The 26,719-nt window shown below is 41.7% G+C and overlaps 1 protein-coding gene across 11 annotated transcripts in view; it reads right to left on the bottom strand.

The window, feature by feature from the left end:
- The window catches only part of KIF16B (kinesin family member 16B), a 289,482-nt gene that overhangs the window by 134,716 nt on the left and 128,047 nt on the right, over positions 1-26,719 (bottom strand). For all 11 annotated transcript variants that reach the window (XR_015249352.1, XR_015249353.1, XR_015249348.1 and 8 more), the window contains 3 exons: positions 12,375-12,494; positions 11,443-11,494; positions 9,614-9,751 (listed from right to left, as the gene is read on the bottom strand). Coding sequence is in view for 5 of the 11 variants with exons in the window: in XM_086701642.1 (XP_086557768.1) it covers positions 9,614-9,751; positions 11,443-11,494; positions 12,375-12,494 (310 nt within the window). In the remaining 6 variants the exon portion in view is untranslated. The remainder of the gene's footprint in view (positions 1-9,613; positions 9,752-11,442; positions 11,495-12,374; positions 12,495-26,719) is intronic.

The raw sequence follows: 26,719 nt of genomic DNA, 5'->3' as shown, positions 1-26,719 counted from the left end.
TTCACAGCTAGCTTGGATAAGTGACAGGCACTCAGCATCAAGGGTAACGGACGTCAGTGTCAAAGCATGCCATCGGGTCGTCTGCTAGTATTTGTGAAGGATATAAATACACATGACACCTTGTCAAAAGGCCACATAGGCCTGGCCCCCTCCCTTTCAACATTTATAATTCAAATGTGGATTTACAATTTCCTGATTTAGATAAATTACTTAAATCCTTGTTCACTCTTGGTAAAGGAAAAATTGCAAACCTACATTGTGAGACTCTGGAGAAGAAAGTAAATTGATTTTCAATCTTTGTTATTGAGGTTTCCAGCCAAATAATCCATCAAGAATTATTTGTCCAAGTGTGTGCATGGGTTGACTCTGGAGCTATGTAAAAATCCCAAGATATTCCAGTCCCATCCCCAAAGAAACGTTTAGATGTGTGTGGGGGTGGGGCAAGTGGGAGCTGATTTTTCTCTTATGAAAGCCTGACAGGAGATGCAAAAAGGAATTTTCATTCTTCTGAAGGAAAATGCAGAAAGTGTAGGAAATAATTAGAGGATGATTCCAGACAGTAGAACATAAAATGACAAATTCTAAGGTACTGAATGGAAGGCATTATACTAACTGGTCAGGCTATTAGTAACTTTCTTTACTTCATATTCTTTGTTGCCAACAGTACCATTTATTCTGTTAGTAACAAGCTCAACTATTCAGTTCTAGCCTCCTACACACTCCAAGCTGTCAATATTTTATCGTTTCTTCCAAAATAGTTCTTTCCAAATGCCTCTCTTCTCTCCAAGCAGCAACAAGGGTCTCTTCCCTCCATCACCCGTCTTGTGTTACTGCTCATCTCCAAGCCCCCTTGGTCTACACAAATGTCACACTGTCCTTCACGTCAGCGACCATATTATGCATTGACCGAATGGTGAACACCTTGCAGTCTACAGTTCCCAAGCCCCAGAAACCTGCCACGATTCAGCAGCCCTGGTCCCCCATTGCTCCTGGCTTCCACTTCACCCACCTTCCAGGCTTCAGACACTTCTTCACCACACACTTTGGTCAAAGCACATCTACATCACTTTTTCCCCATGTGCCATTTTGACAAATGCATCATCCACTTCAGAATTCAGCTTTGGGTAAATTTCTCCCTTTTTGGCAGTCTACAGCCACCCTGTGGGAGGAGTTTGGGTTCTGCACAGATGGATAAACACACCCCGCCCTGTCTGTCCCACTGAATGCCACTACAGTGTGGGCAGAATGCAGGCAGGAGTTATTCAAGGGCCCTGACAAGTAAGCAGTAGCAGGTGGGCTGAAGAAGACAGGGATCTGAAGCACCAATGGACAGACAGGGAATGTACTATTTGCACCCTCCAGTGTTCCCTGGCTTAGTCTAGGAGGAAACCCAAAAGCTGACATCAGCACAAATGAAAGAACTCCAGGAGAAGTCCTCTAGTTCAGGTTCAAGGTAGAGTGACAGGGTACTCTGGCAGCAACAGAGGAAGCAGAAGAGGGCCCACGGATGCCTATAGCTACGAGGAAGGGGAAATCCCTCTCCAATCAGAGAAGCTATGATCTCCATGAGGGTGGGGCACAGTCTTGTAGCTTCTCTCTCTCTCTCTGCCCTCTTCCTTCTTGGCCCCAGACTTGGGCACAAGCACAGAAAGAACATGAAAGAGTAGTATAAAGCTCCAGATTTCTAGCCAGATGACAGAAACGGGAAGGCTCTTCAGTGTTGACACAGAAGGAGAAGTTCAGGAAATCAGACTCACAGAACTATTTATGAACTCCTCCGCCACTTAGTTCTGACCCTCAACAGCACACAAAGACTTCAAGGACTGACCTGAGATACAGACTACGGCTCAGGTCCCAGACAGGCCCTTAGGTAGCACACACGGGACAGACCAGAATAGCACCACAAAGGCTTTGAAAATTGAATTGGCATTGGAACTAGAATCACAACCCCCAGAGGCTAATTCTAACTTACGGTCTGAATCCAACCAGGTCAACCGCCTGCTAAAACAAAACAAAACCAAGCAAAATCAACGTTTCCCATAGGATTTAAACAAGACTCAGAGTCTCATATCAAAATATCAAAAATGTCCAGGATGCAATCTAGTATTGTTCAGCATATGAAGAAGTGGGGCAACCTCAACGTGTATGGCAAAAATCAATCAACATATGTCAACGTGGAGATCATAGAGATGTTGAACTTATTTGATAAAGATTTTAAATCAGCTATTATATAAATATTCAAAAATAGGAGAATAATCTTGAAAGGTAAAATGTTACAACAAAGAAATAAAGGATATTTATTCAAAGAAGAATCAAATAGTACAACTAAAAAAATACAACAACCAGAATAAAAATACACACTGGTTGGGCTCAATAGAAAGGTAGAAAGGACAGAGAAAGAGGCCGTGAACTTGAAGACAGACCAATTAGAATGATCTAATCTGAAAAGAAAAAAGAGGGGCACCTGGGTGGCTCAGTTAAGTGTCTGACTTTGGCTCAGGGCATGATCTCATGGTTCATGAGTTCAAGCCCCAAGTTGGGCTCTGTGCTGACAGCTCAGAGCCTGGAGCCTGCTTCAGATTCTGTGTCTCCCTCTCTCTCTCTGCCTTTCCCCACTCATGCTTTCTCTCTCTCTCTCTCAAAAATAAGTAAACATTAAAAAAAAATTTTTTTTAAAGAAAAAAGAAAAAAAGTTTACCAAAGGGTAAAAATAAGTAAACAGAGCCTCAGGGACTTGTGGAACAATACTAAAATACTTAACAGTCATGTAATTGGAGTCCCAGAAGAAGGGAAGAAAGACTATAGGGTGGAAACCAATTATTTAATTTTGACTATGACTGAATGAGTATAATAACTGAAAAGTTCCCAAATCTGGAGAAAGACATAAACCTACAGATTCAAGAAGCTGGGCAAATCCCAAACAGGTAAACATCAAGAAATCCATGCCAAGGCACATTGTCAAGCGACTCTATGGAACATGAAGCTAAAAGTGACATTTAAAAAGGAACAGAGAGGTCATGAAAAATCTCTAACAAGAGATGAACCCAATGAAGAGAAGAAAGAGGTTAAAGGGACTATCATATGGTTGTCGTGTACACCAACATCTGGACACCAAGAAACTGTCTTGAGTGTTATTAGTTTTGGTCAGCTGGTCTCATATCAGATGTTCATCAACATCACTTACACAGCTTGTGAAAAACTAAAGTACTAGGCCCCGTTCCTATATTTTCCGACTCAGTAGGTCTAGGACGGAACATTTCAAAATGCTCTAGGTACTACTGATGTTACTGATACGGGGATGCACTTTTAAGAACTGTGGGCTTTGGGTAGAGTCTTTAAGAAGAGCCAGGGCTTTGACTTTCAAAAGCATCTACTGAAACAATCATGTACAAGAAAAAGGGATCATATGTACAGATCTCAAGTCTGAGGAAAAAATCTAATGATAGTGAGTACTTATGAGCAAGTACAGGTGAGTTAACTGGGAGGCCAGCCACTGATATCTGCTGGCTGGCTGTAGTGTACAAAAGATCTCTTCTGTTCATTAGATACCTTGGAAAAGCTGCTGGAAGATCCATTTCCCTTGCTAGTTCCACTAAAATCCTTTCTTAATTTGCCACTGAACAACTCACAGCAGTGCTTAAGCAAATGAAAATTTTATCAAAGCCTCCTCAGCTCCACTCCCCAGATGATCACCTGTTACCTCTTTCTGAGTGCTTGAATAGATGCAAATATATTTTGGCACTCAAGCATAACGCATTCAGAAGCACCTAGGTGTAAAGTCCCCAGATACAGTTTCTGCGGCATGTCTAAAAGAAGAGATGAACGTTCAACAGCTCTGAAAAACCCGCCAGATGACCAAGGGAGTCCACTGATATGAATGGGAAAATTAATCACCTTTTAACAACTATCAGCTTTCAAGTAACATTTTATAGTAAAAGGACAAAAATAATAATAATTAACATAAGAGAGAAGAGTTCCTAGCAATTATATAGAAAATGCTGAAATACTTTTTGAACTGTAACTCACTTGATTTTTGTACCATTTCATAGTATTTGGAAAAAAGAAGAAGAAAAGCCTAAGGTCACTACCAAGAACAGCTCAAGGCCTATGCACTAGATACCCTGGTCAAATTCATGCTTTCTTCTCTAGCAATTGCCTCCTTTCTACAGAATCACACTATTATTCTATAAAGTCATTCGATGCAATCATTCTATGGCATCGTGGGAGTGAGGAACGCTAAGCTCCAGAGAACACAGCAATGGAAGAGCACACTCAGGTGTGATGCTGCATGTGCCGTGCGTGGCTTCTGGAAGAACTCAGGGAAGAGGAGGAGAAAGGTTTCATGTGCCGGGCTTTAGACAACACACATTCTGTATGTCATCTCATTTAATTCCCACGGCACTAGCAAACGCTTTTCATTTTAGTGATGTTGCCAGACGGAAATACTCCTATAATTTAAGGCGGGGGAAGTACTGTTTATACAATCTCGAAGTAAGGCTGTTAACTGATACAGGTTAAAAAAAAAAAAAAATCCCCACAATGGTGAAAATCTGCTAAATACAAGTAAATCTCCTATTAGTTGACATTCACAAATCTCTTAAGTGATCTAGATAAGGAAGTGGTAATTACTGCCTGTGCTTTTTAAGGGGACAGCCTAACACATTTCCAAATGAAGTAATTTACTAATGAAAAGAGACGTTTAAGTATCAAATATCAGCAATAAACTGGAAACTGATAGTGAAAAGATAGGAAGCTGCTGGTAATGCAGGGTAAACCTGGAATCCTGTCAAATGCAGACTCAATACAGTTAGATGGCTGTGACTTGGGTTAACGTCCATCTCTTCTTGACACCTTCACTTAAACTGCTTCATGGGCAAAAGCCAAGTAATTTTTGGAGTATGAATACACTGATATGTTTAATTCTGTTTCCCAATTATTATATTTTAATGAAGTCCATATTCTTTCTCTTTTTCATTTTGGTCTTGTTTTTTGTTTGTTTGGTTTGTTTTGTTTTCTGTTTTTGTTAAACGATCAAATCTTACAAATACAGCTGGAAATTCTTCTGTAGCCCTACCTGATAAAAGACTCCCCAGGACTCCCCCTTCCTCTCCAGAGGTTAACACCATTCCAAAGTAGGCATGTGTTAGTCCCATTCACATCTTTTTGCTTTTACTACATAGTTTCATAACCAAAAAGAACACACTGTATATGTTGTGTTTTTAAAATGTGTTCCAGTTCTCATTTTAATAATCCTCAAAAACGAAGGTATGTGGAGAAGTCTAACCCTTAATTTCAGAAGGACCATACACATGGCTTTCCTTGGTCGGATGTTTCAGTCTGAAAGTATGTGCATTTAAAAAAAAAAAAAACGGTAGGGGCGCCTGGGTGGCGCAGTCGGTTAAGCGTCCGACTTCAGCCAGGTCACGATCTCGCGGTCCGGGAGTTCGAGCCCCGCGTCGGGCTCTGGGCTGATGGCTCGGAGCCTGGAGCCTGTTTCCGATTCTGTGTCTCCCTCTCTCTCTGCCCCTCCCCCATTCATGCTCTGTCTCTCTCTGTCCCAAAAATAAATAAACGTTGAAAAAAAAAAAATTAAAAAAAAAAAAACAAAAAAAACGGTATTCTGTTGCTTCGTTCATGTAATGCCTTGAAACACAAAGTCATCTTGCATTTCACTGCCCTAAGACTTGCTAATGACATTTGTTCTTGGTGCACGGTGTTTTACCACTTTGGAACATGGCATTTTTATGTCGGTAGCTCAGAAGAGCACCAGAGGAGCTCAAGCCCAAATCATGGTACCATGGTAATAAAAACAAGATACCCCACAGGAAAAAGATAATTCTGACCATTAACCTTAAATGTCAATTAGTACTACTTTCCGAGGACAAGTCAAAAATTTAGTTTCAGTCATCACTAACCTGATGAGGCATATTTTTTAAATGGACTTTCAATTAAGGTAAAAATTTAAGATTAAAAAAAAACTTGATAAAAATACTATATGGGAAATATATTACTTACCTTCAATGCCTCAATTCCCAAGAGAATTAGAGACATAATCATAGCTATATAAGCAGATGGCAGTGGAATAATAAGCAAATTCTTTGAACTAAATAAATAATAATCTTTCTATGGGGGTGGGTGGGCAAAGGGTAGAAGATAACCCCAATACTGAACAGTAAGTTCTAGGCAGTTTCCCTGTTAAACAATATGTGCTCTAAAAGCTCCTTTCACAGTGTATTGTTGGGACCTTAAAACTGATTTTTTTTCAGAGAAACACCATTACACATAAAAGTTAACCTCCAAGAGGACCCACAAGAGACTATTTGACCCATAATGGTAGAAGCAGTGATTCTACAATTTCTTTGAAAAAATTAACAGGTATGAATAGCACAAAAACACTCAAATAAGAAGAGAAATTAAAGCATATTAAAACATAACAAGCATTAAAATTGTGCGATACCTGTACAAAAGTAGAAATACAGAGTACACGAACAAAGTGGAAAGCCACAAAATAGATACGTTGCTATGTGTCAGCGTTCATTTTTGGGAAAGAAAATTTCTTCGAAAGAGAGGTGGGTATTTAGTATGCATGAGGTAAGGTTATAATAAATGATAAACCAATATGGAAAAAATTAAATTAGGTCTACCCCAGATGTATTAAACGATTAAATATTTCAAAATGAATTCTAAAGTTCTACTCATGCATTAACGATGATATTGGAAACCAGTACAAGCCTCTTATAAAATCCCATAACAATACACAGTCATCAGAGCAAGGTCAACTTCCCCTGACCTGACGGGGATGCAGCCCCTACAGAGATCTCTACTGCGCTAGGGGACCCATCTCCCACCTCTCACCATGACCTGTGCACCAGCCCTGCTGCCCAGAGGAACAGCAGCAGGCCCTCCACCTGAGGTCCTAAGCGTGAACAAACAGGTGGTCTGGGTCTGTGTGCTCACAAGCAGGACAGCCACTGAAAAGCCCTATATAGTGACCTCCTGTCTGCTGGCCAATTATGGTAACCTTCTGGGTTCAGGGCAGATAGCCTCTCACCATGACTATTACTCTGCTGTCCAGCAAGAACCAGCTTCTCCAACCCTTACTGCCAGAGTCCTTGTCCTGGTTACAGACAAGCAGAAAATGCTGCTTTGGTAATGATCACTGGGTACTCATGGTATCCTTGGTTTGGGCTAGTCACTGGCTACTGCTGAACTCTGACATTCCCAGCCAGCTCCAAGGTACCCAAATGTTTCCCAAGCTCAACTTACCCTGACACTGAAAAATACTAATAGTACAAAAACAGATGAAGAGATCAATGGATGAGTGGATGACTTGGTGGTAGGTTCATGGGTGGATACTCCATTAGTTGCTTTTAGAATGTCTTCAGTGGATTCTATACCCTTCCTATAAAAGGATGATGGTTCTGGTACCATACCATCCTTCATTTCTGAGATAACTCCTTACAACTGATTTCTGCTCATGACTTCACTAACACCAATGAACTATATGCTTTCCATCTGTCCAATTTCCCCCATGTGTCCAATTCCTATGTCAAACCAGATACATTATAGTATGTAACTACGAAAAACTGTTATCATAAAACTATGCATAATATACAGAAAAAAAAGGGGGGGCTTAAGATATATCAACTCTTTCCTTTGTTCCTCCTCGCATGACTCAGTACAAAAGCCATTAGGCGGGACTATGCAAAGCAGGCATCAGCATGGGAAGGGAGTAAGTTTCAGTGTCTGCACTAGAAGAGTGAGGGCAGTGGCGTGGTAGTCCAGCATGGGGTGTCAAAGCCTGAACAGGAAGAAGAGGATCCCTGCATGAGGAGGGGGCAGAAGTGATAGCATACTGGTTACATAATGGAAGTCAGGTTTATCACTATCAGAAAAGGGAGCTATTTACAAATGTGAAAAAAGGAAAAAACTAGAAAGAATGCTATGGTATTGTGTTGGGTTAGAGGTACTGATATGAACTCCTGGTCAGCAATATAGATGTTGAAATGCTGACACAGATACAGACATAAATATAGTGTTGTATAAATACAGACATAAATATGTGTTGTACACACAAAGACACACACTTTCCCTAACTCTTTTGACTAACAGGACCTGGGAACAGCAACACCTCAAGAGCGACAAATACGTCTAGAGCTCAGATCTTAGTTTCTAAATCCCATTCTCCACTGAGATGAACCAAGGCTCCTTGGAGAACTGGCTGATTCCAGCAAAGTATAAGAGATAAGCCTGGAACATGTTATTGTGTCAGAAATTAAGGAAGTGCTCATCGATGCTGGGGACAAGATCCAAGGACACAGGAATCGGCTTGGAGCAACTCCCACTCACCAAACCTGGGACAATTTGTGTATCAAAACAAATAATGACAGACAGACCAAGACCTACCAAATAAAATAGCGAGCCATGTGACCCTGTTGATACCTACAGTAAAAATCCAACTAATGTAGAAAGAGGGAGATTGCCACGTGGCATCCATCCGAATAATAATTCAATCAGACACCAGCACCCCCCAACATGGTTCCAAAACCAGTGGGTGAAAGTGTGATAAAGAATGGGTATTTATGATCTCAAAATCCTGCCCAATATCCTTATTAATAAAAAGGAGGAAGAGAGTAGCTTCATAGTAAAGAAGCCTGACAAGCTCCATTTTAATCAAATGATCAAAGCAAGCATCTCTTCAGTAATGGGACGTGGGAAAAACAGGGCATCATCTCTCGGACAGTCCTGTCAAGAAGGCACAATATTAGTGTCATCGCAAGGAAGCAGCAGATAGATGCTACACTTGTGTAAAGGGACATTCTGCAACATATTTGACCTGCCAAAGTCCCAAGAGTCAGAGGAAAGCAAAGGAACTCTTCCAGACTGAAAGAGACAAGACAGGTGGGGCAACTCAATGCAGCACATGATGCCGGATTGAATCCCGGACCCACAGTGGACATTGTTGGGCAAACAACAACTTGAAGGGCGTCTGAGGATCAGATGGCAGGAATGTACCGAAGTTTGTTTTCTAATCTGGATGCTTATCTTGTAATTACACAGGAAAATGCCATTGTTTAAAGGAAATAAACACTGAATTATTCAGGGGTGGTGGGGCATCATGTTGGTGATTTACCTTCAAATGCTTCTAAAACTAAAAAGTTCTTTGTATGAGAATTGCAACTTTTCCATAAAACTGAAATTATTTAAAAAGAAAAAAAAAAGCTATGATACCAGATCCTGTATGTATGCTACAATCACAACTATTCACAAAAAGAATACAAATATGGTAATAAAGTTACTAACAGCAGGCACTGTGTTAGGGTTTTGCATTTGAAAGGTGCTTTTTTAACTTAAAAAATTCCTTTAAAGTCATATTTCCATAAAAGCAATAATTTTTAAGACAACTATATATATGTTTAATTCAACAAGACAACTGGAATTATAAAGAAGTCCTCCAGCAAAACAGAAAACAGCATAATGAAGCAAACAGTCTGCATATTTCTTATAACTAACCAGCAATTAATTCTAAGATGCACACGTTCTCCCATTACCTGGCCAACTTGTACTCTAGCAACGGCATACACAAAGAACTCTGAAAACCAAAACCAGATACCTTGATTTAGGTGTGTGGCCTCCATGATCTGAACACCATTCACGGAGCACTGAGACCCGCTCAGGGGTATCAGAGTCACCGTCCCCCCGACGTTTTCAAAGATGCAGTGCTCACTCTCCAGGTCGAGGCCATGAAGAACTAAGTTGGAAAAACAAAAAAGAAAGATAATATCTTCTTTGTTATCGAGTACAGTGAGTCCCAACCTTTACTTATTTTTCCATATTGAATACCCTTCCTTTTCCATGTAAATATTATGAAGTGAACATTTATGTTCAGGGAGAAAAGTGAATTTCAGGACTTCATGGCATCAGCTGACAGACGCTGAATGTTACCTCAAAGGGTCTGGATTTCACCTGTGTAAGGAAGTAAGTTCTCACATGCTAATTTCTCTCATCTTCAGGGAGAATATAGTTAAGTAACTTGTCTTAATTGAATACCATTGTGTGGCTCAGGTGCTGAATAAATTTCCTCCACCAGCCACCCAAAGGTGACTGTAAAATGGAAGCAACAAAAGGGCTCTGTGGGTCAAGGCCCTTCTTATAACCTCTGCACTTATAGACACTGCATTCCAGGAGCAGAAACCAAAGGTGAACTTGGCCTGGCATGGATCTTGAGAGGCCCAAGGAAGTCTCCAGAAGCTGCACTGGGATGCACACCACCACAGCCTGTGCCAAATCTGAGAGAACATGACCTCCACTGACCTCTCGGAGCATGAGGCTGCTAAAGTACCTATTCTTGTAGGACTACACCAAGTTATTCTTACTTGGGTGAGTGGCCAGGCATGGACATGAACGCCTGTCAAAAAAATCTACACAATTTTAGGCACAGTTCTTGGCCAGCTTCTCAGAAGTACAAATCAAACAGCTTCCACTGTTCTCCACTGAACCATACTACTGAGCTTTTCTGTGCACAGAAAACATGTGTTCTTACCACTCATCATCATTTACAGCAACCCCAAAGGTCAAATACACAATTTAACGATCAGAAGAGGAGGCCTGACACCTAGTTCCACTCAAAAACAGCTGAAGCTCAGGACTTCTGGGAACTGGTTTTCAGCTCTCCCAGTTTCACAGCAAATAGTAAAACACACAGAACTACGCTAGCTTTGGCGTGATGAATAGCTTACACTTGGCAGGAAAGCAAGTCCATTACCAGCAATTCTAAAAACAGCTGAGAAGACAGAATTCTTCCCCTGCCACTCCCCACCTTGTCTCACACACACACACACACACACACACACACACACACACACACACACACACACACACACACACACACACACACACCAACCACCACCACCACCACAGTGGTTGCCCGGCTATGCTTTTAAAGCCTAACAAGACCTCACCCTGCTCCCGGGCTGAATCACTGCTTATCTGTGGGTCTCGGCAAAGACTTTCAGGAAACCCAGAAGTCATACCTCCATATGTGTGTGTGTTGTGCACTCTGGCATCATTGCACAGGTGTCTATATCCTTCCTGTTGAGGGATCTGCTACCCTCTATCTATGTCTGTTGGCATATTTTCATCACTGTCCCATTGTGACGAGAGTAGAGTAATTTAAATTACTCTCGAAAGTTGTGACAGAGTATAGAATGTATATATGGTGGGGGTAAGGATGTACAATTCCATTTTATTCACTAAACTAATTGTTCTGTTCCATTCATTTGAGTTGCATTCAAAATTATAGAAATGCACATACTGATCGATACTGTATTTGCAAAAGAGGTTTTTTTTATAATCACTTTAGTGTTAGTCATTCGAAAGAAAATTCTTCATTAAATGGTTTTTAAAAATCACTGGGAAGAAGAAATTGATAAAGATTCTCACCAATATCCTGTTCTGTTGAAGCATCTTCTCGACCAACATATGTCTGACCTTCCTAGGAAGAAAAGTCAAGTTGAATTTATTAGCAAGAACATGAAGAATGGTCTGTTTCTCCATTTTTCATGTAAACTCAAGCAAGCTGGTGGCTGATAGGCTGAGCAATGTTCCAGACAGGCCATAGCCTCAGTGCAATTAGAGTTCACTGAGGCTCTGTAACAATGTCCCATGTTGCCCAGAAAATGCACAGGTCCTGAGGCTTCCTGCTCAACAAGGGTAGGCTCCTATTTTTGGCGTGCATCCATACTCTGTCCACGTGGGTAATCCCACTGATGTTCCTGATCCTTTCTGGCAAGTTTCTCCTCTAGGGGCCAAAGGTTCTTCCTATCTAAAGATACAATTTATGGGAGGCTGCAAAGCTCAGATCCAACACTATCCTCATTTTAAGGCATGGATCAGAGAGAGGATACTAAGTCAAGGTTACAGAGGCAACCACTGATACTAATGTGGTAATTCTGTTCTCTTGACACAAATTGCCAGTTTGGGACCAGGCCCAATAATGTAGGCTGGAGACACGCTTTATAATTAACCCGAGGGACTAGAAAATTACATGTAGCAAATCTCAGCTCCAGGTGGTTGTAACTTTCCTTCCTTGGTCTGCCTGCCTTTTTGTTCCTTACCTCTCTCTCACTGATTCACCAAAGTGGCAGGCAAAGTAAATGCATCTTCATTTAGCTTTAGAACTCCATAAACATGGGAACTTTTAATACCACAGAACACCAGTGAGCCATTGAAAATCCCCAAAGGGCTCAAAGATTTGTAGTGTATTCTCTAATGTAATAGTTGTGTTCACGGATGTAGAGTATTACAGGAAACCCTGCTAGTGTCTAAAGAGGAAACGGAAAACAAAATTATGTTCTACTTAAGCCATTTCTAACCTTCAAGTGATATAAGATGATTCCAGTACTCAGAAGGTCATCATCAATGCCAATCAAATGGGGCAGTTCAGAATCCAAAACAACTCCAATCCCTTCTTTCCTAAGGGCTAGAGTTTGTTCCTGAAATTAGGAGGGAAAGGAAAGGAAAGATTACTTAGAGGAAAGAGAATGAGTAGTATTTTATTTCTCATCAAAACAGCTGCAAGAAAAATGGAAAATCTTCATGCTGGGATCCTGGCATGTGGCAGGTAAAGTGAACTTGAAATATACAAAAAGCTCAATATAAAATGAAGTAAACTTATTGCCTGATGAATACAACCTCTTTGAAACCAAGCTCAGACCTTGCCTTGCTTAGGAAAGGTCCTAGGACCACCCAACTACAAAGTAATCTTTCTCCCTCTTCAGAACCCTTATTTCACTTAATATCTAGAAGTCTCCCAATATGTCGGCTCTTCTCACCAGTTACTATGGTCAAACTGTGAATGTTCCCCAAAGCAACCCTTTCCTGTGCATTAGCAACCTCTGTGCCAGATGTACTTGACCCTCTGTCTCCTGAACTAACTTCTAATACCTACCAGGTCATCCCTACGTACATAAAAATCTGCAACACATTCTCCCAACAATGACCACCATGACCACCCACCTTGGCTCTGCATCTCCTCCAACTACCAACAATTTCTCTGTGTCCCTTTGGAAATAATCTCCTCCAAAGTCTTCCCTACACTAGTGGTTTCTCCAATTCCTCCCCTCCCACTCTCTCCTGCAGGCTTTCATCCTTGGGACCAGAGTACCTATAGTCACTCCCTGATGACCGCATCCTGTCTCTGGACTTACCTGCAATCTACATGTGATGACTCAAGTCTAATGCTACAGACAGCCATCTCCCTTGACCCCACACTCATGCATACATACAATCACTTACCTCAGTGTATTCTATGGGGATGCCAAACAGGCAGCTCAAACCTAATACATTAAAAAACCAACTCTTGGGGTGCTTGGGTGGCTCAGTCGCTTAAGCATCTGACTTTGGCTCAGATAATGATCTCGCGGTTAGTGAATTCGAGTCCTGCATCAGGCTCTCTGCTGTCAGCACGGAGCCTGCTTAGGATCCTCTGTCCCCCTGTCTCTCTGCCCCTCCCTCACTTGTGCCCACCCACTCTCTCTCTCCCCCAAAATAAATAAACATTAAAAGAAAAACCCAACCCTTGATTTCCCCTGCTTCTCAAACCTGCACACCATACCATCCTGGTAAATGCCAACCTTCCTTCTAATTGTTCAGACCAAACACCAAGGCTATACTTTGCTCCTTTCTTTCTTTAAATCCTACATGCTTAGTGTTGACTCTGCCTTCAAAATATGACCTAATCTGACAACATTGAACCACCTGCACCACATTCCTCCTGAGCCCCAACCACCATCATCTTTCACCAGGCTACCACCACTGGTGCCCCACTGTGTCATGTGCTCTACTCAGCAGCCAGAGGGATGTGAGGGCAGGCTGCTCCCCTGTTCGAATCCTTTCCCTGGCCTCCCGTTTCATAGAGTTGAAAGCCCAAGCCTCTGTAAGGTTCTACGAAGCTCTACACGATCTCATCCCTTGCTAACCTCCCGTTCTCATCTCCCCCCACCTTGCTCACTCCTGTCTAGGAGTCCAGAGGCTCCTTGCCCTTCCTCAAACTTGCCAGCCCATCCCCAACTCAGGGCTTTAGGCATCGTTGTTCCTTCTGCTTTTGTGGTGGCTGTTTCTTCTGTCACTGTCTGTCCCTTCCCTTCCCCTAGAAGAGGGCTCCCAGACCCTGGCACTACTGACATTTCAAATCAGATGGCTCTTCATCATGGGAGGATGCCTTGTGCACTGCAGGTGGCTTAGCAGTACCCCTGGCCTCTACCTGTTAGCTATGATGCAATGGGAAGTTACGCAAATAAGAGGGCTAAAAGCTATCAGCAGAAGGGAGGAGGGGAAAGAACAAAAGTAGGGAAGGAATGTGTTGCGTTTTTGTAGAACCAACAGCTCCAGCCAAGGAGAAGCCCCAGTTAGGTGTTTGACCTGACAGTCTCTTGCTAGGTATGTCTCACCTGATATCCCTTTACATAAGCCAGCTTGAGCCAGATTGCAGGTGAGGACAGCCTGGGTTTTACAGAAACCCCCGAGTTGTTCTGAAGTTACCTTTAGCTCATTACAATACCAAGAGCCCCTCCGATAAGTGCAGTTTTCCACCATTTCAAAGATGGGATGTATGTACTGGCACGCTAACATGTCAGGCATGCACAACTGAACCCAATGCAAACTCCCTGCAAGCGTCCTTGCAAACCTGTGCAAGCTCCCTGCCCCTGCTCCCTAACACGCTGAATTAAAGTTTCCCGTATTAACCCCATGGGGAGACAGTTCTTTGAGAACTCTCTCCCTATCTCCCTATTGAAAGTTCTTTGTTTTCCTTGGGTGGCATTCAGTTTGGTGCACCCCAAGCAAACCCTTGAGTTCGGTTACATACCCACTAGATACCAGTAGTACCCTACTGCTTCCACAAGGCTGTGACAACCAAAAAGTCTCCAGATACAAGCCAATATCATCAACTACATCAACTCTAGTTGAGAAGAACTCACATACATGCGTGTGTGTGTGTGTGTGTGTGTGTGTGTGTGTGTATAAATATATAAATAACTCAGCCTTCAGTACCTCCAGTCTCCACTCAAATGTCACCTTCCCCATCACCCCATACAAAGTAATAAGCACTAATCTCCTTTATCCTGATGTTTCCCTCCTTAACAATTACCACTACATGATATATTACATATGAGCTTATTACCTGTCTGGACTAGAATATAAGCCAGTGCCTAATTTCATGTCTGACACATTGTAACTGGTTAGTATCGTCAAATCAATGAATGAATGAATGAATGAATGGTCAGGTACACGAAGTTCCGACAAATGCGGGCAGGGCGGCAACAGCGCTGGTCAGGCAACAGACCATGGGTCCCTGTCCTAACATAAGGCCCATCGGTACCAAGACAAAAGAGCTCTAAAATCAGGCTTCTAAACAAATCTGAGATAAATTCCAAAGACCGAAGGTGAAAAGTCCAGCCTTGAGGCTGGGCCATGCTGAGCTCTGACTGAGTCACGTCCAAGAGCACAACGCTGCACCCTGTGATCTTAGGTATAATGTGACCAATGGGGAAGCAAGCTCTAAGCTACCAGCCAGGTTCCTGGTAGAGACACTCCTAGCGGGTCTCTTCCCCACCCCACCCCTATAATGCGCACTGTGACCAGGGCACAGTTCTAGATCTCCAAAGCGAGCACTGCCTGAAACATACTCAGTACACCTTACATTTCTGCAATGAATAAATGTATTTCATGTTACTGAAATATTAAAACGATGTCATCCTCTAGGTGAAGGATTCAGAACTTCACAACCTTATAGACAAGGGAGTTACTAAGAGGTTCAGGGGAAGGGTAGCAGAAAGAGAGAAGTTTCCTGGGCCTTCATCTCTGCAGATATATGAGTCTCAAACACACACCCACAGAGCTGCAGTCATGCAAGAGGGTGATGGAATGAAATGCAAAAAAAAAAAAAAAAAAAAAAAAAAAAAAAACATAAAAATCACCACTTGAAAGAAAGCAATTTAATTTAACAACCATTAAATAGATACGCAGAGAAAATGACCAATGCATAACTTCGATTCAAGAAAAGGAAATGAAGCGTATCATTGTTCTTCAATTACTCCTCTTATCAGCCAGGCTCCCACTGCAGGGCTCAAAACCTCAGGCTTCCAGGTCGGAGACTTCAGTAATCCTGATTTACTGTACCAAGACCCTCGCAAATCTTAGTTAAATGAGTACTCTAAATAAACCAGCCTCTACTCCTATCTCTCAGATATTGGTAGAATGTGTTCTTTTCCTCCTGACTGTAGAATTCAAGCAGGAGAGGAAAGTATGTGCTTTAAAAAAAAGAAAAAAAAAAGATATATGTTAGAGTGGAGAACTTAATCACACGGTTCTATTTCATAAAACAGTGTCCTCACTGGAAGGTCTGGTGGCTCTGAACTGTGACAGTACCACATATGTGGTTAGGCAGCCGCCTGCCAACAAATGTTCCGGGCCTCTAGGTCCATGTGAAGAGGACAGTGACTGTTCTCAGAAGTGCAGAGACATATGTATTTTCTTTCTGCATAAGAGTGGACAATAACCCGAGGAAAAGGCAATATTTTAAATTCTCATAGCTCCCACTCAAACTAGAGAAATTGTTTTGGACTACATCCCAGTTTAGTTTCATATTCCTTTTTTTTTTAAAAAAAACCACTGAAAAATACTTTCTTTTTCCCTTCCTTGAAATAAGTCTCATAGATTTTGAAAATCATTGGAAATTCATAACTTTGGAGCCACTAGGTCAAAAGCATTACCTGTCTCCACTCCCCCTTCCCATGCACACACACCAGCATGTTCTCACACACAGTTCCACACACAGAATGGGTAACAGCTGAATTAAGAGACAGTCTTCCAGGACTGGGAGTGGGGGCAGATGAATTTATGATTAATGCTGCTCTAAAGCTCCATGACATTCAAGCTGCATTCACTACACGATATTATAAAAGTGTCACCTCATAAAACTAAAAACGAGGGTTTAAATCATTGCTCAAGTGAAAAAGTAATTTCAGACAAAAATATCTATCACGTATAAAATATTTATTGAGTGGCATCTACTGTTATACATAATTTATGAAACACCTCTTTGATAAGATGGAATATTTAACATAGCAGAATTGGCCATCCCTCCCCCAACTCTAGGAAGGCCATGTCCCAAAGAAATGGGAAAATATATAGAGCTGCACGTATTTTGTATTGAAACAAAGCTTCTGGCAACCAATTATTGTATAAAAAAGAAACCATAGCCTGACTAAAAGTGTCAAAACATACTATCAGCTTATTTTAAACATTACGTTCATTACATTTGCAAATAATATGTTCAATATGTTTCTCTGAACCTAAAACATGTGTCCAGTGCCTTTGTGCTCACTGTGTCACTTCTGGCACATTCCAGCAGTTCAGGTGAGTTACAGGCAGGGCTGCCTGATTCCAGGGGAGGAGACCACACAAGGGCTTAGTTCATTGGGAGCGCCCCATGTAACCACCATACCTGTTTATAAGACTGAGCAGAGGTCCTACCTCTTTTAATCACAACCATATCCTCAGCATCTAGTACTTTCTGACAAAAGTCAACAGCATTCCTCAATGACTAAGTGAAAACCAAAACAAGAACGTAACCAACAACAAAACCAATTTTTCCCTTTTGAGAATTCTCCTGAGAGCTGGATCTCACTTGGGGAATACTAGGAAAACTGGTGATGTGCCTGTCCCACCTAAATTAAGAGCTGTCTAAGAATAGAAACTGTCTTTCCTTACACTGACTACGTCAGGTGAATATGGCTGCACCGGGCACACAGCAGTCACTCAATAAGTGCTGATTATTCGCCACGGTAGGGAGTAAGTGATTTTAAGTAGATTGTTTTTTGACAGCCAAAAATTAAATGTCAGACTCTTTTTTTGAGCAAATGTAGTCTATGGAGAATTATGTGTCTCACTAGCGGAATTTTGTAGCCTTGCCTCACAGTATAAAGTGCAGTTAACTTCTGCCAACTTGCCTATGACACTTAGCAGAAGACGAAAGGTTCCCCTGGAGCCGGTGCCCGCGGTGTGTGTAAAGAGGGAGGGAGGAAGCCAGGCAGACAGGAAGACTTTTATAAAAAATAAAATTAGCCTCTAGCAAAGCTACTTTTTCATTTAACACACCGCACGTGACTTTATGTGAATTTAACAAAAGGAAAAGAAACTGAAGTATTTGTTGAATTTCAACCAAATGTTCCTTCACTACAAGGGCTATTTCCTAAAATATCCTTCTAAGTTAAAACGTCATGAAGCATATTTAGCGGTCTGACGGTGCTGCCGACGTACATTTTTCATACGTGCTTTGATTTTAAGCACTCTTACTCGAGTTTGTACACGTTTGGAAATATCTGCCTCCTGCCCTCACACCTGAATAACCCCTTAGCTGTGTCAGTTTGGGCCACCGTCGGGTCATACTTCCTTTCCCTCAGAATGCTGAACACACAGCTCCATTATCTTCAGAAACTGACTGCTACTCTGAGGAAATACGAAGCTACGCTAACTTTTAGTCCACCGCAGACAATCTGCTTTTCTGCCCAGGGGGGTATGAAGAACTCCTTTATCTCTGAAATCCAATAGCTTAATTAAGATAGATTTCAGTCTTGAACCTTCTGTACTCCAAATTTTCCTGGAATGCAAGACTCATCTGCAGACCCAGTTCTTTTGCTTATTTCTTCATTTCACGAAAACTGGCTTGTTTTCTACCGCATTTTGTTTCATTTGCTGACTGTCTACTTCAGGGATGCCAATTATCCTTATATGACATTGTCTTTGTCTTCTTTATATTTTAGCTTCTGATTACTTAATACCTTGAGCATTTCATTTGTGTTCATTGACATTATGAAGCCTTTACTCTTTTAGTAATTTGATTTCAATGGCATCTATTCTTTCCCTTGGTATTTCTAATTTTACGTATTAGTGCTGTACTGGATGTTGTTTTGGACCTCACACTCTTTCTTTAGGTCTGCAATCTCCTGTTTTTTTTTCCCCCCAACCTCATTCTGCTTTTTATTATCATCTTGTTTTGTTTACCGACTTCACATTTCTCACTAACTTTAGTTCCACAGAATGAAACAATTGTAAAGAACTCCCATGCCTTGAGGTATGCTTTCATCGAGATCTGGACCCCTTTGTCTTTTGCATGCTAGATTCCTTTTCTTTTCCTTTTCCTTTTCCTTTCTTTCTTTCTTTCTTTCTTTCTTTCTTTCTTTCTTTCTTTCTTTTTCTTTCTTTCTTTTTGTCCATCTGTCCACCCATCCCTTACTATAACTATGTTTCTAGAATTACCCTAGTTTTATCTCTCATCTCGTATATGTGCTCAGGTGTGTATGCTTAGGAATCCAGAGATTCCGTATGCTCTAACACACAACGGGCAACTCCTTGACCCCTGTCCTGCTGTTCCTGTGATCTTGTCAAGTTCAAAGACTGAGTAGCCTGCATTCTATCACTTTTCCCTAGCCAGATGGAATGACGAGAGCCACGTTTCAAACAAAGCACCCTAGAGGCTCTAGGGTGAATTTGAATTCCAGGGCTCTGCCCTCTCTTAGCAAAGGTCATGAAATATCCTCTACTGTGCTCCTTCCTCCTGCTTGAGATCCCACTCCTGTGGGGAAGCCTGCTCCCAGGTCTCTCACCATTTCACCAGGCTTTTACTTACAAAGAGAATCAGCTCTGCATTTCACTTCCTCCCAGTTACCACCACCAGCTACTTCTATGGCTCCTCAAATAAGAACAGGGAAATCAGTTTGGATCTCCCCAGACTGGAGGGCCCCAGGAAGGGTTTTTAGAACCCTCACTGATTTAGGGGCGCCTGGGTGGCTCAGTCAGTTAAGCGTCCGACTTTGGCTCAGGTCCTGATAACACGGTCCGTGGGTTCAAGCCCTGCATCGGGCTCTGTGCTGACAGCTCAGAGCCTGGAGCCTACTTCAGATTCTGTACCTCCCTCTCTCTCTCACTGCCCCTCCACCGCTTGTGCTCTGTCTCTCTCAAATATAATAAACATCAAAAAATATTTTTTTTTTTTAAATTCCTTAAGAACCCTCACTGATTCAGCTTCCGATGTGCAGGCTTAGGAACAACCTTCCCTCTTCCTCAGGGCCGGCTTGTGACTTTGTCATCTGCTCCCTATTAGTGAGTTCACGGTGGTTTTTCTGCTGCAGCATGGGATGCTTGCTTTGCTTTTTATTATTTCCTCCCATCTTTGAAACTGTGATGTCATCTCCAAATGCCTCTTTAAAGAGTAGGATTTCAGCAGGTTACAAAAAGGAAGAAAATAAGGGATACTCCAGGTTTGGGGGACTCCTTGAGTAAAGACAGGACAACAGCAAACATGGGTATATCCACAAGAGACCCCTGGAAATTCACTTTACCTGCTAAACCTGGAAAAAATGGACTGGAAAGCCAGGTAGATGGATCATTATTTGATTCAGAAAACAGGAAGCCATTGAGAATTTTGAAGTATCAACAGGAACGGGTTGATACTTTAGAAGATGAATCTGGCAAGGATGTTCAGGAAGAATGGGAACAGAGGAAAAAGGAAAGCGGGATTATAAAGGACACTGCAGAGGTAGATGCACTCTGTGACAATCAGTTTAGACGGACTGACCTTAAGACATCCTTCTCAACTATTTTACATATTCTTCTTAATGAGAAATAAGGAAAACTGGAGAGCTTGCAAGAGTTGCAAATATCTGATAAATATCCAAAAGATTTTTGTTGCCAGGAAAAAAAAAAAAAACCAACAATCCTGACATTTACTAGTAATACTTTGCAGACAGCTCAGCAAGTGGATACTGGTGACTTGTTAAAATCACTCACCAACTTGACTAGCAAGTGTTCTCAAGTAATTTACACGTTTCTCATATAATACAAAATGATAAATGGTCACTGGCAACACAAACTAACTAGCTCTGAAATCCTGAAAGTACACCACAAGCTGACATTCACCCAAAAGCTACTATTTCTTGTATGTTCTTCCACACACAGAAAGAAATCTAACAGAGAAAGGAAACAGTTGCCAAGATTACCAGGAAATCAATGAAGCTGTACATGTGAACCGCCAACTATCATCCTGTCTTCTTTCACTCTTTGTTCATGCAGCCTGAGTATGATGAAAAGAGGTAAGAATCTCTTTCACATTCCTCCAGGAAATAACTTTACTTTTGCTGTGTTCCCAGAAGAGAATGTGAGAGAGAAGTGAATAAAAATAATACTGGGTGGCTAACAGCATGTTCTATGACCCTACAAGTCTATTGGTAATATGTAATCCTTCCTATGAGAGCTCTATTTAATTATGCTCTCTGAATCATAATCTGATTTACACACACACACACACACACACACGCACAGGAAAGAATAGTCTGTGGAAGTTAATAAGGGAATGGAAGTCTACCATAACTGAAAAGGTCTGGCAGATACCACAGACCTAGAATCAAGGGAGGACTGGCGATCAGTCTTAATGAGAATGAGGCTCCAGCAAGGAGGAAGTTTAGGTGGGAAGGCAGAATTAGCAATCCATGGCTTGAAAAAACAAAAAAAAAGGAAGAATCAAGTGGATCAACCTAGATGCCACCCTTGATCCTTCTCTTTGCCTCAACTCCCCTAGCCAGACCATCAGTAGGTCCATCAGCTCTACCTACACAACAAAGTCTGAATCATCCACAGCTTTCTGTCTCCACTGCTACTGAGCTGATCTGGCTACCACCATATCCTACCTGGAGTCTCTGACATCCCCCAGTTGGTCCTTCTGCTTCCTCTCTTGCCACCCTACAATCCATTCTGCATATGAGCCAGAGCCACCTTTTCTAAACATCAAGAGGTCATGCATAAAACCCTATGGTGGTTTCCCATGCATTTAGAATAAAATGACCCCCACATCTCATTTCATCTGGCCCCTGTGCACCTCTCCAACCTTGCCTCCCCCCTCTCCACTTGACTCACAATGCTCCAGCCAGAATGCCTCCTCATTCCCACTGCAGGGCCTTTGAACATGCTATTCTTTCTGCCTGGGACATTCTCTCCCGACTTTGTTGCTTATCCCTTCTTGTCAATCAGCTCTTACCACACATGCTGCCTGCTCTCTTAAAATCAAAGACAGCAGTGAGTAAATGGAGAAAGTCCCTGCTCAGATAAAGTTTATGCCCTACTAGACCCCATTCCCCTACTCCCAGGCATATACATATTCTACCACTCCACTGGGCTTAATATTTTCAGGGCACTCAAGGCTACCAAAATTACATTTACTGTGTGTCTTCCCCTCCAGAAAGCAAACGGTGGCAGGACAACAAGCTAGGCCCAGAGAAAGAGAATTCAGGATGGAATCAGTGAGAGCCAAAATATTTAACAGTATCGTGATCTCTGATCCCAAGCCTGAGACTATTTCTGATCAGTCCTGTTTTTATGCTCCTTGCTAGGCAAAAGCAGCTCTTGAACCTCAAAAGAATATTTAAAATGGCCAGAATAAGTCAAGCTTATAAGGGAATCTTGCTTAAATGTGAAGGTTTGATCCTAAAAGACTATCATCATAAATGATTTAAGAAGTATCCAACACATCTCTACCTAGCATCATGATGCTGATATCAGATTGGCACCTATTACATCATGAAAGTTAGGGTAGAAATGTAAAAACCTTGTTTTTCACATGACTTTGAAACAATCCACATTAAAGTACCTGTGGTCAAAAGAAACACCTTTAGGACAGATGGTGAACAGTTCCAGACTCACCAGGGCAGAAATAGGAAGAGAAGAATCTGGCCACCACCTACTCCATGGTGCTAACAAATCTAAATTTCCTAGGATTATTGGCAGTCAGCCCCTAACAGTAAATAGAATTAATATTGTGCTTTTAATGAACAGAAACTCTTGGGGCAGTTCAATTTCCACTACACTTCCCGTTACGGAAAACATTCTTTATTTTAAACACCAACAGCTAACTCTTGGCAGGCAGTTCAGAGACGATGCTGTGTAGATCTTTCTGATGAAGCAGTCCTCTGCTGGCTGAGCAAATCACCCAGATGTTGGTATTTAAATTATGCAAAATGCATAATACCAATTAAAGAAATTACGTGTGAAAATATGCAAGAGCAAATTTCCCCGCATTAATATTTAACTAGGCTTTTTAAGTAGAGCAGGATCTTGTGATCAGAAGTACATTAGTATATTTGAAGTATATTTGAATGGAAGCCTAAAATACTCAGAAGGGCTCACCAGAAGGTACTACAAGGGCATTTCTATAAAATACAAATTTGAACACAGGTAAGAAAGCTAAGTGAAAGGGTCACTTTAAGTGGCACGTTGTAACCTAGAAAGCTTCACTCTGACATCTGCTTCACGCTTTGGTCATGTAAAGCTGGTTTACTCTTGTTTTCTTACCCAAAGAAAATGTCACGCTCATATCCACCTTCCAGCCTTTGCTGGAAAGTCTGCTTGGAATAGCCTTGCAGTCCCTTCCTCTATCTGAATCTTACCCCATCTTTCCCCTTGCTGTGGGAAACATTTACAGCCTACTCAGATCCACAGAGGACACGCCCTCTGTACTGACCACAGTTAAGCAGCCTAACCACTCAGATCTCAGTCGAATACAGACTACTGACATTAACATCTATGTGTAGTTATTTGTCCTGTTAGACCAGCAGATCACTCAAGGAGTTTTTAAAAAGTATCATGCCTGAGCCCTGTTCTGTCCCTTAACTGAGTATCTCAGGGGCAGGGCCCAAGCATGGTATTTTTTTTTTTTTTAAGTTTTTCTTTTTCTTTCTTTCTTTCTTTCTTTCTTTCTTTCTTTCTTTTTTTTTTTTTTGGGGGGGGGGGGAGAGAGAGGAGAGGAGAGGAGAGGAGAGGAGAGGAGAGGAGACGAGAGGAGACGAGAGGAGAGGAAAGAAAGGCAGAGAGAGGGAGACAGAGAATCCCAAGCAGGCTCTGCACTGTCAGCACAGAGCCTGATACGGGGCTCAATCTCATGAACCATGAGATCATGACGTGAGCCAAAATCAAGAGTCGGACGCTTAACCAACTGAGCCACCCAGGCGCCGCATGAGTTGTTTTTTTTTTAAGCTTCCAGGTATTTCACATCCAGGATTGTGCCATAATTTCCTATATTCCCCCATATGACTGACACCTCTGTTTTGGGCCCACTTGGAGGATGTACCATGTTAGTATATTACTAGTTTATCAACTTGCAATCCCCTCATCCTCCAGTTAGCTGCTTCTGCAACTCATTCAACTAATATTTAATGAACTGCTACTTGCCAGGTGCTAGTATATACTGGGGATGATGGAGTGAATAAAAGACACCCTCTTATATATTATCTATATCTCCATTTTGTTGTCTCCAATCTGGATCTGTGTCAATGTTATATGTAATGACATATCTCTTATGTAAACATACCTATGGCTACATCTGTGTATCAAACCACATCTGTGTTAATCTTTAAATAGATTTATCTGTATCTACTTATCAGGATTACAGATGGTAGTTATTATCATTAACATCCATATCTTTGCTTAGCATAAATAATTAGCATTACCAGAAAAAAAAAAAAAAGCAAACAAAACCCCTGAAATTCACAACTAGCATGTCTGTCTCACCAAAAAAATGTCTAGGTCTTGGTACATGGACAGTTATTCCAAATAATATTTTATCCGACAAAAGTCTTGCCCATGAGGAATCTGCACAGACTTTCAGAGTTGTAGCAAAATTCAAGTCCACTGGGTCAAGCTGGATGCTGATGGGCTAGGAGCGTGTAGTCACACATTCCACATCCTTCCTCCTGAGTTCCATTTAATAACACGGCATCACATGCCAGCAAATAACATGCAGGCCACAGAAAAACTGATGTGCCTCCGTATCAATGTCATGAGTAACAAAGGTTGCTTTCTTCCTTGGGCAATGTACAGTAGTCCCCCCTTTATCCACAGGAAACATTCCAACACCCCCAGTGGATACCTGAAGCCACAGATAGTACCAAACCCAATGTATACTGGTTTTTTTTTTCCTATATATATGTACCTATGATAAAGTTTAATTTATAAAATAGGCATGGTGAGAGTTAACAGCAATAATTCCAAAACAGAACAATTACGTAAGAACATACTGTAGTAAAAGTTATGTGAATGTGCTCTTTCTCTCTCAAAACATCTTATTGTACTGCACTCCTACTTCTCCTTGTGATGATGCAAGATGATAGAATGCCTTCGTGATGAGAAGATGTGAGCGAGGTGAATGACGCAGGTGCTGTGATACAGCGGTAGGCTACTGCTGACATTCTGACAATCCGTCGAGAGGAGGGTCATCTGCTTCCGGACCACACTTGATGGGGGTAACAGAAACCGTGGAAAGTGAAACTGAGGAAAAGGGGGGACTACTGTAATAAATTAACTGGACATCGTTTCTTCAAGGGATCGGTATCAGCAGATCCACTTCACAAAGGCAAAAGCCAGAGGCACATGGTGGCTCCTCTCGGACCCAGCACACAGTTATCCCGCAGACTCAGTAGTCTGGAATGGTCCAGAGCCAGGAAGGAAAACACGGCTCTGTGCAGGCACCCACCAATGTCATGGAGGAAGGGCCCATCAAGAGCTTCATGGCTGAATTTCAGAACACCTCTGTTAAGCAGCTGCTCCTACCAAGCTCCATCCAGGTTTAGAGATAAGAGAACTGAACCTTCAGGAGACTGACTGCATCGTTTGCTGAAACCACTTAACTAAACTCAGAACAGAGGTTCGCTAACACTGTCACACACACCTCTTTGTGCAGTCCTCCAAAGCCCGCACAGAAAACCTCATGCCTTCCTATGTTTTACACCTGCACTTGTGACTGTCCACTTCTGCACTGCTGGGCATTTAAATAATCTCAGTTATGTCTCCCACGAAAGATGCTTCACATCTCAACAGGCTCGGACGTATCACTATATACTGGCCACGTTTAAAACAAAATAAAGCTTTACATCACAACACAAAAAGCTAAACTAGTCTCAGCTGACTTAATATGGAAAAGCATGTGGCATACATTAGAAAAATATATGTATCACAGTGTGATTCATGCTAATGATAATCAGAAAAAACTGCATTAGATTACATAGAAAATGATCTCAATTTCTGTTTAAAATGTGTGGGTCTCTGTATATGTATGATTCATGTGTGTGTTTGTACGTGTCTGTTAGTCATCTTGAGCTGCCGTAACAAATTCAACAGAATGAGTGGCTTAAACAACATAAATTTATTGTTCAAGGTTCTAGAGGCTGGGAATCCAAGATTAAGTTCCTAGCAAAGCAGGTTTTGTTCTGAGGCCTCCACTCGTGGCTTGCAGGAGCCCCCACCCCACCTTGTACTCACATGGTCTTTCTTTTGAGCATGCAAGCAATGGTAAAGAGACAGATTTCTCTTCCTTCCTCTTATGGTAAGGCCACCAGTCCTACTGGATTAGGACCCCAACCTTATGACCTCATTTAATTACTCTTAATTACTCTTAATTACTTAATTACTCTCTAAAGGCTCTATATCCAAATACAGTTGCACTGGGGATTAGGGCTTCAACAAATGGATTTTGGAAGGGACCAATTCCATCTATAGCAAGGGTGTGTGTGTGTGTGTGTGTGTGTGTGTGTGTGTGTGTGTGTGTCTCATGTTATGTACCTATTTGGAATACATAATAAATATAATAAATAAATATGAGAAAGAGAGAAAAGAC

This window comes from Puma concolor, chromosome A3 (genome assembly GCF_028749965.1).
Source record: "Puma concolor isolate L17-30 chromosome A3, mPumCon1.1.hap2, whole genome shotgun sequence".
Lineage (NCBI taxonomy): Eukaryota > Metazoa > Chordata > Mammalia > Carnivora > Felidae > Puma > Puma concolor.
The sequence above is the reverse complement of the archived record's forward strand: the minus strand, read 5'-3'. Positions and strand labels throughout refer to the sequence as shown.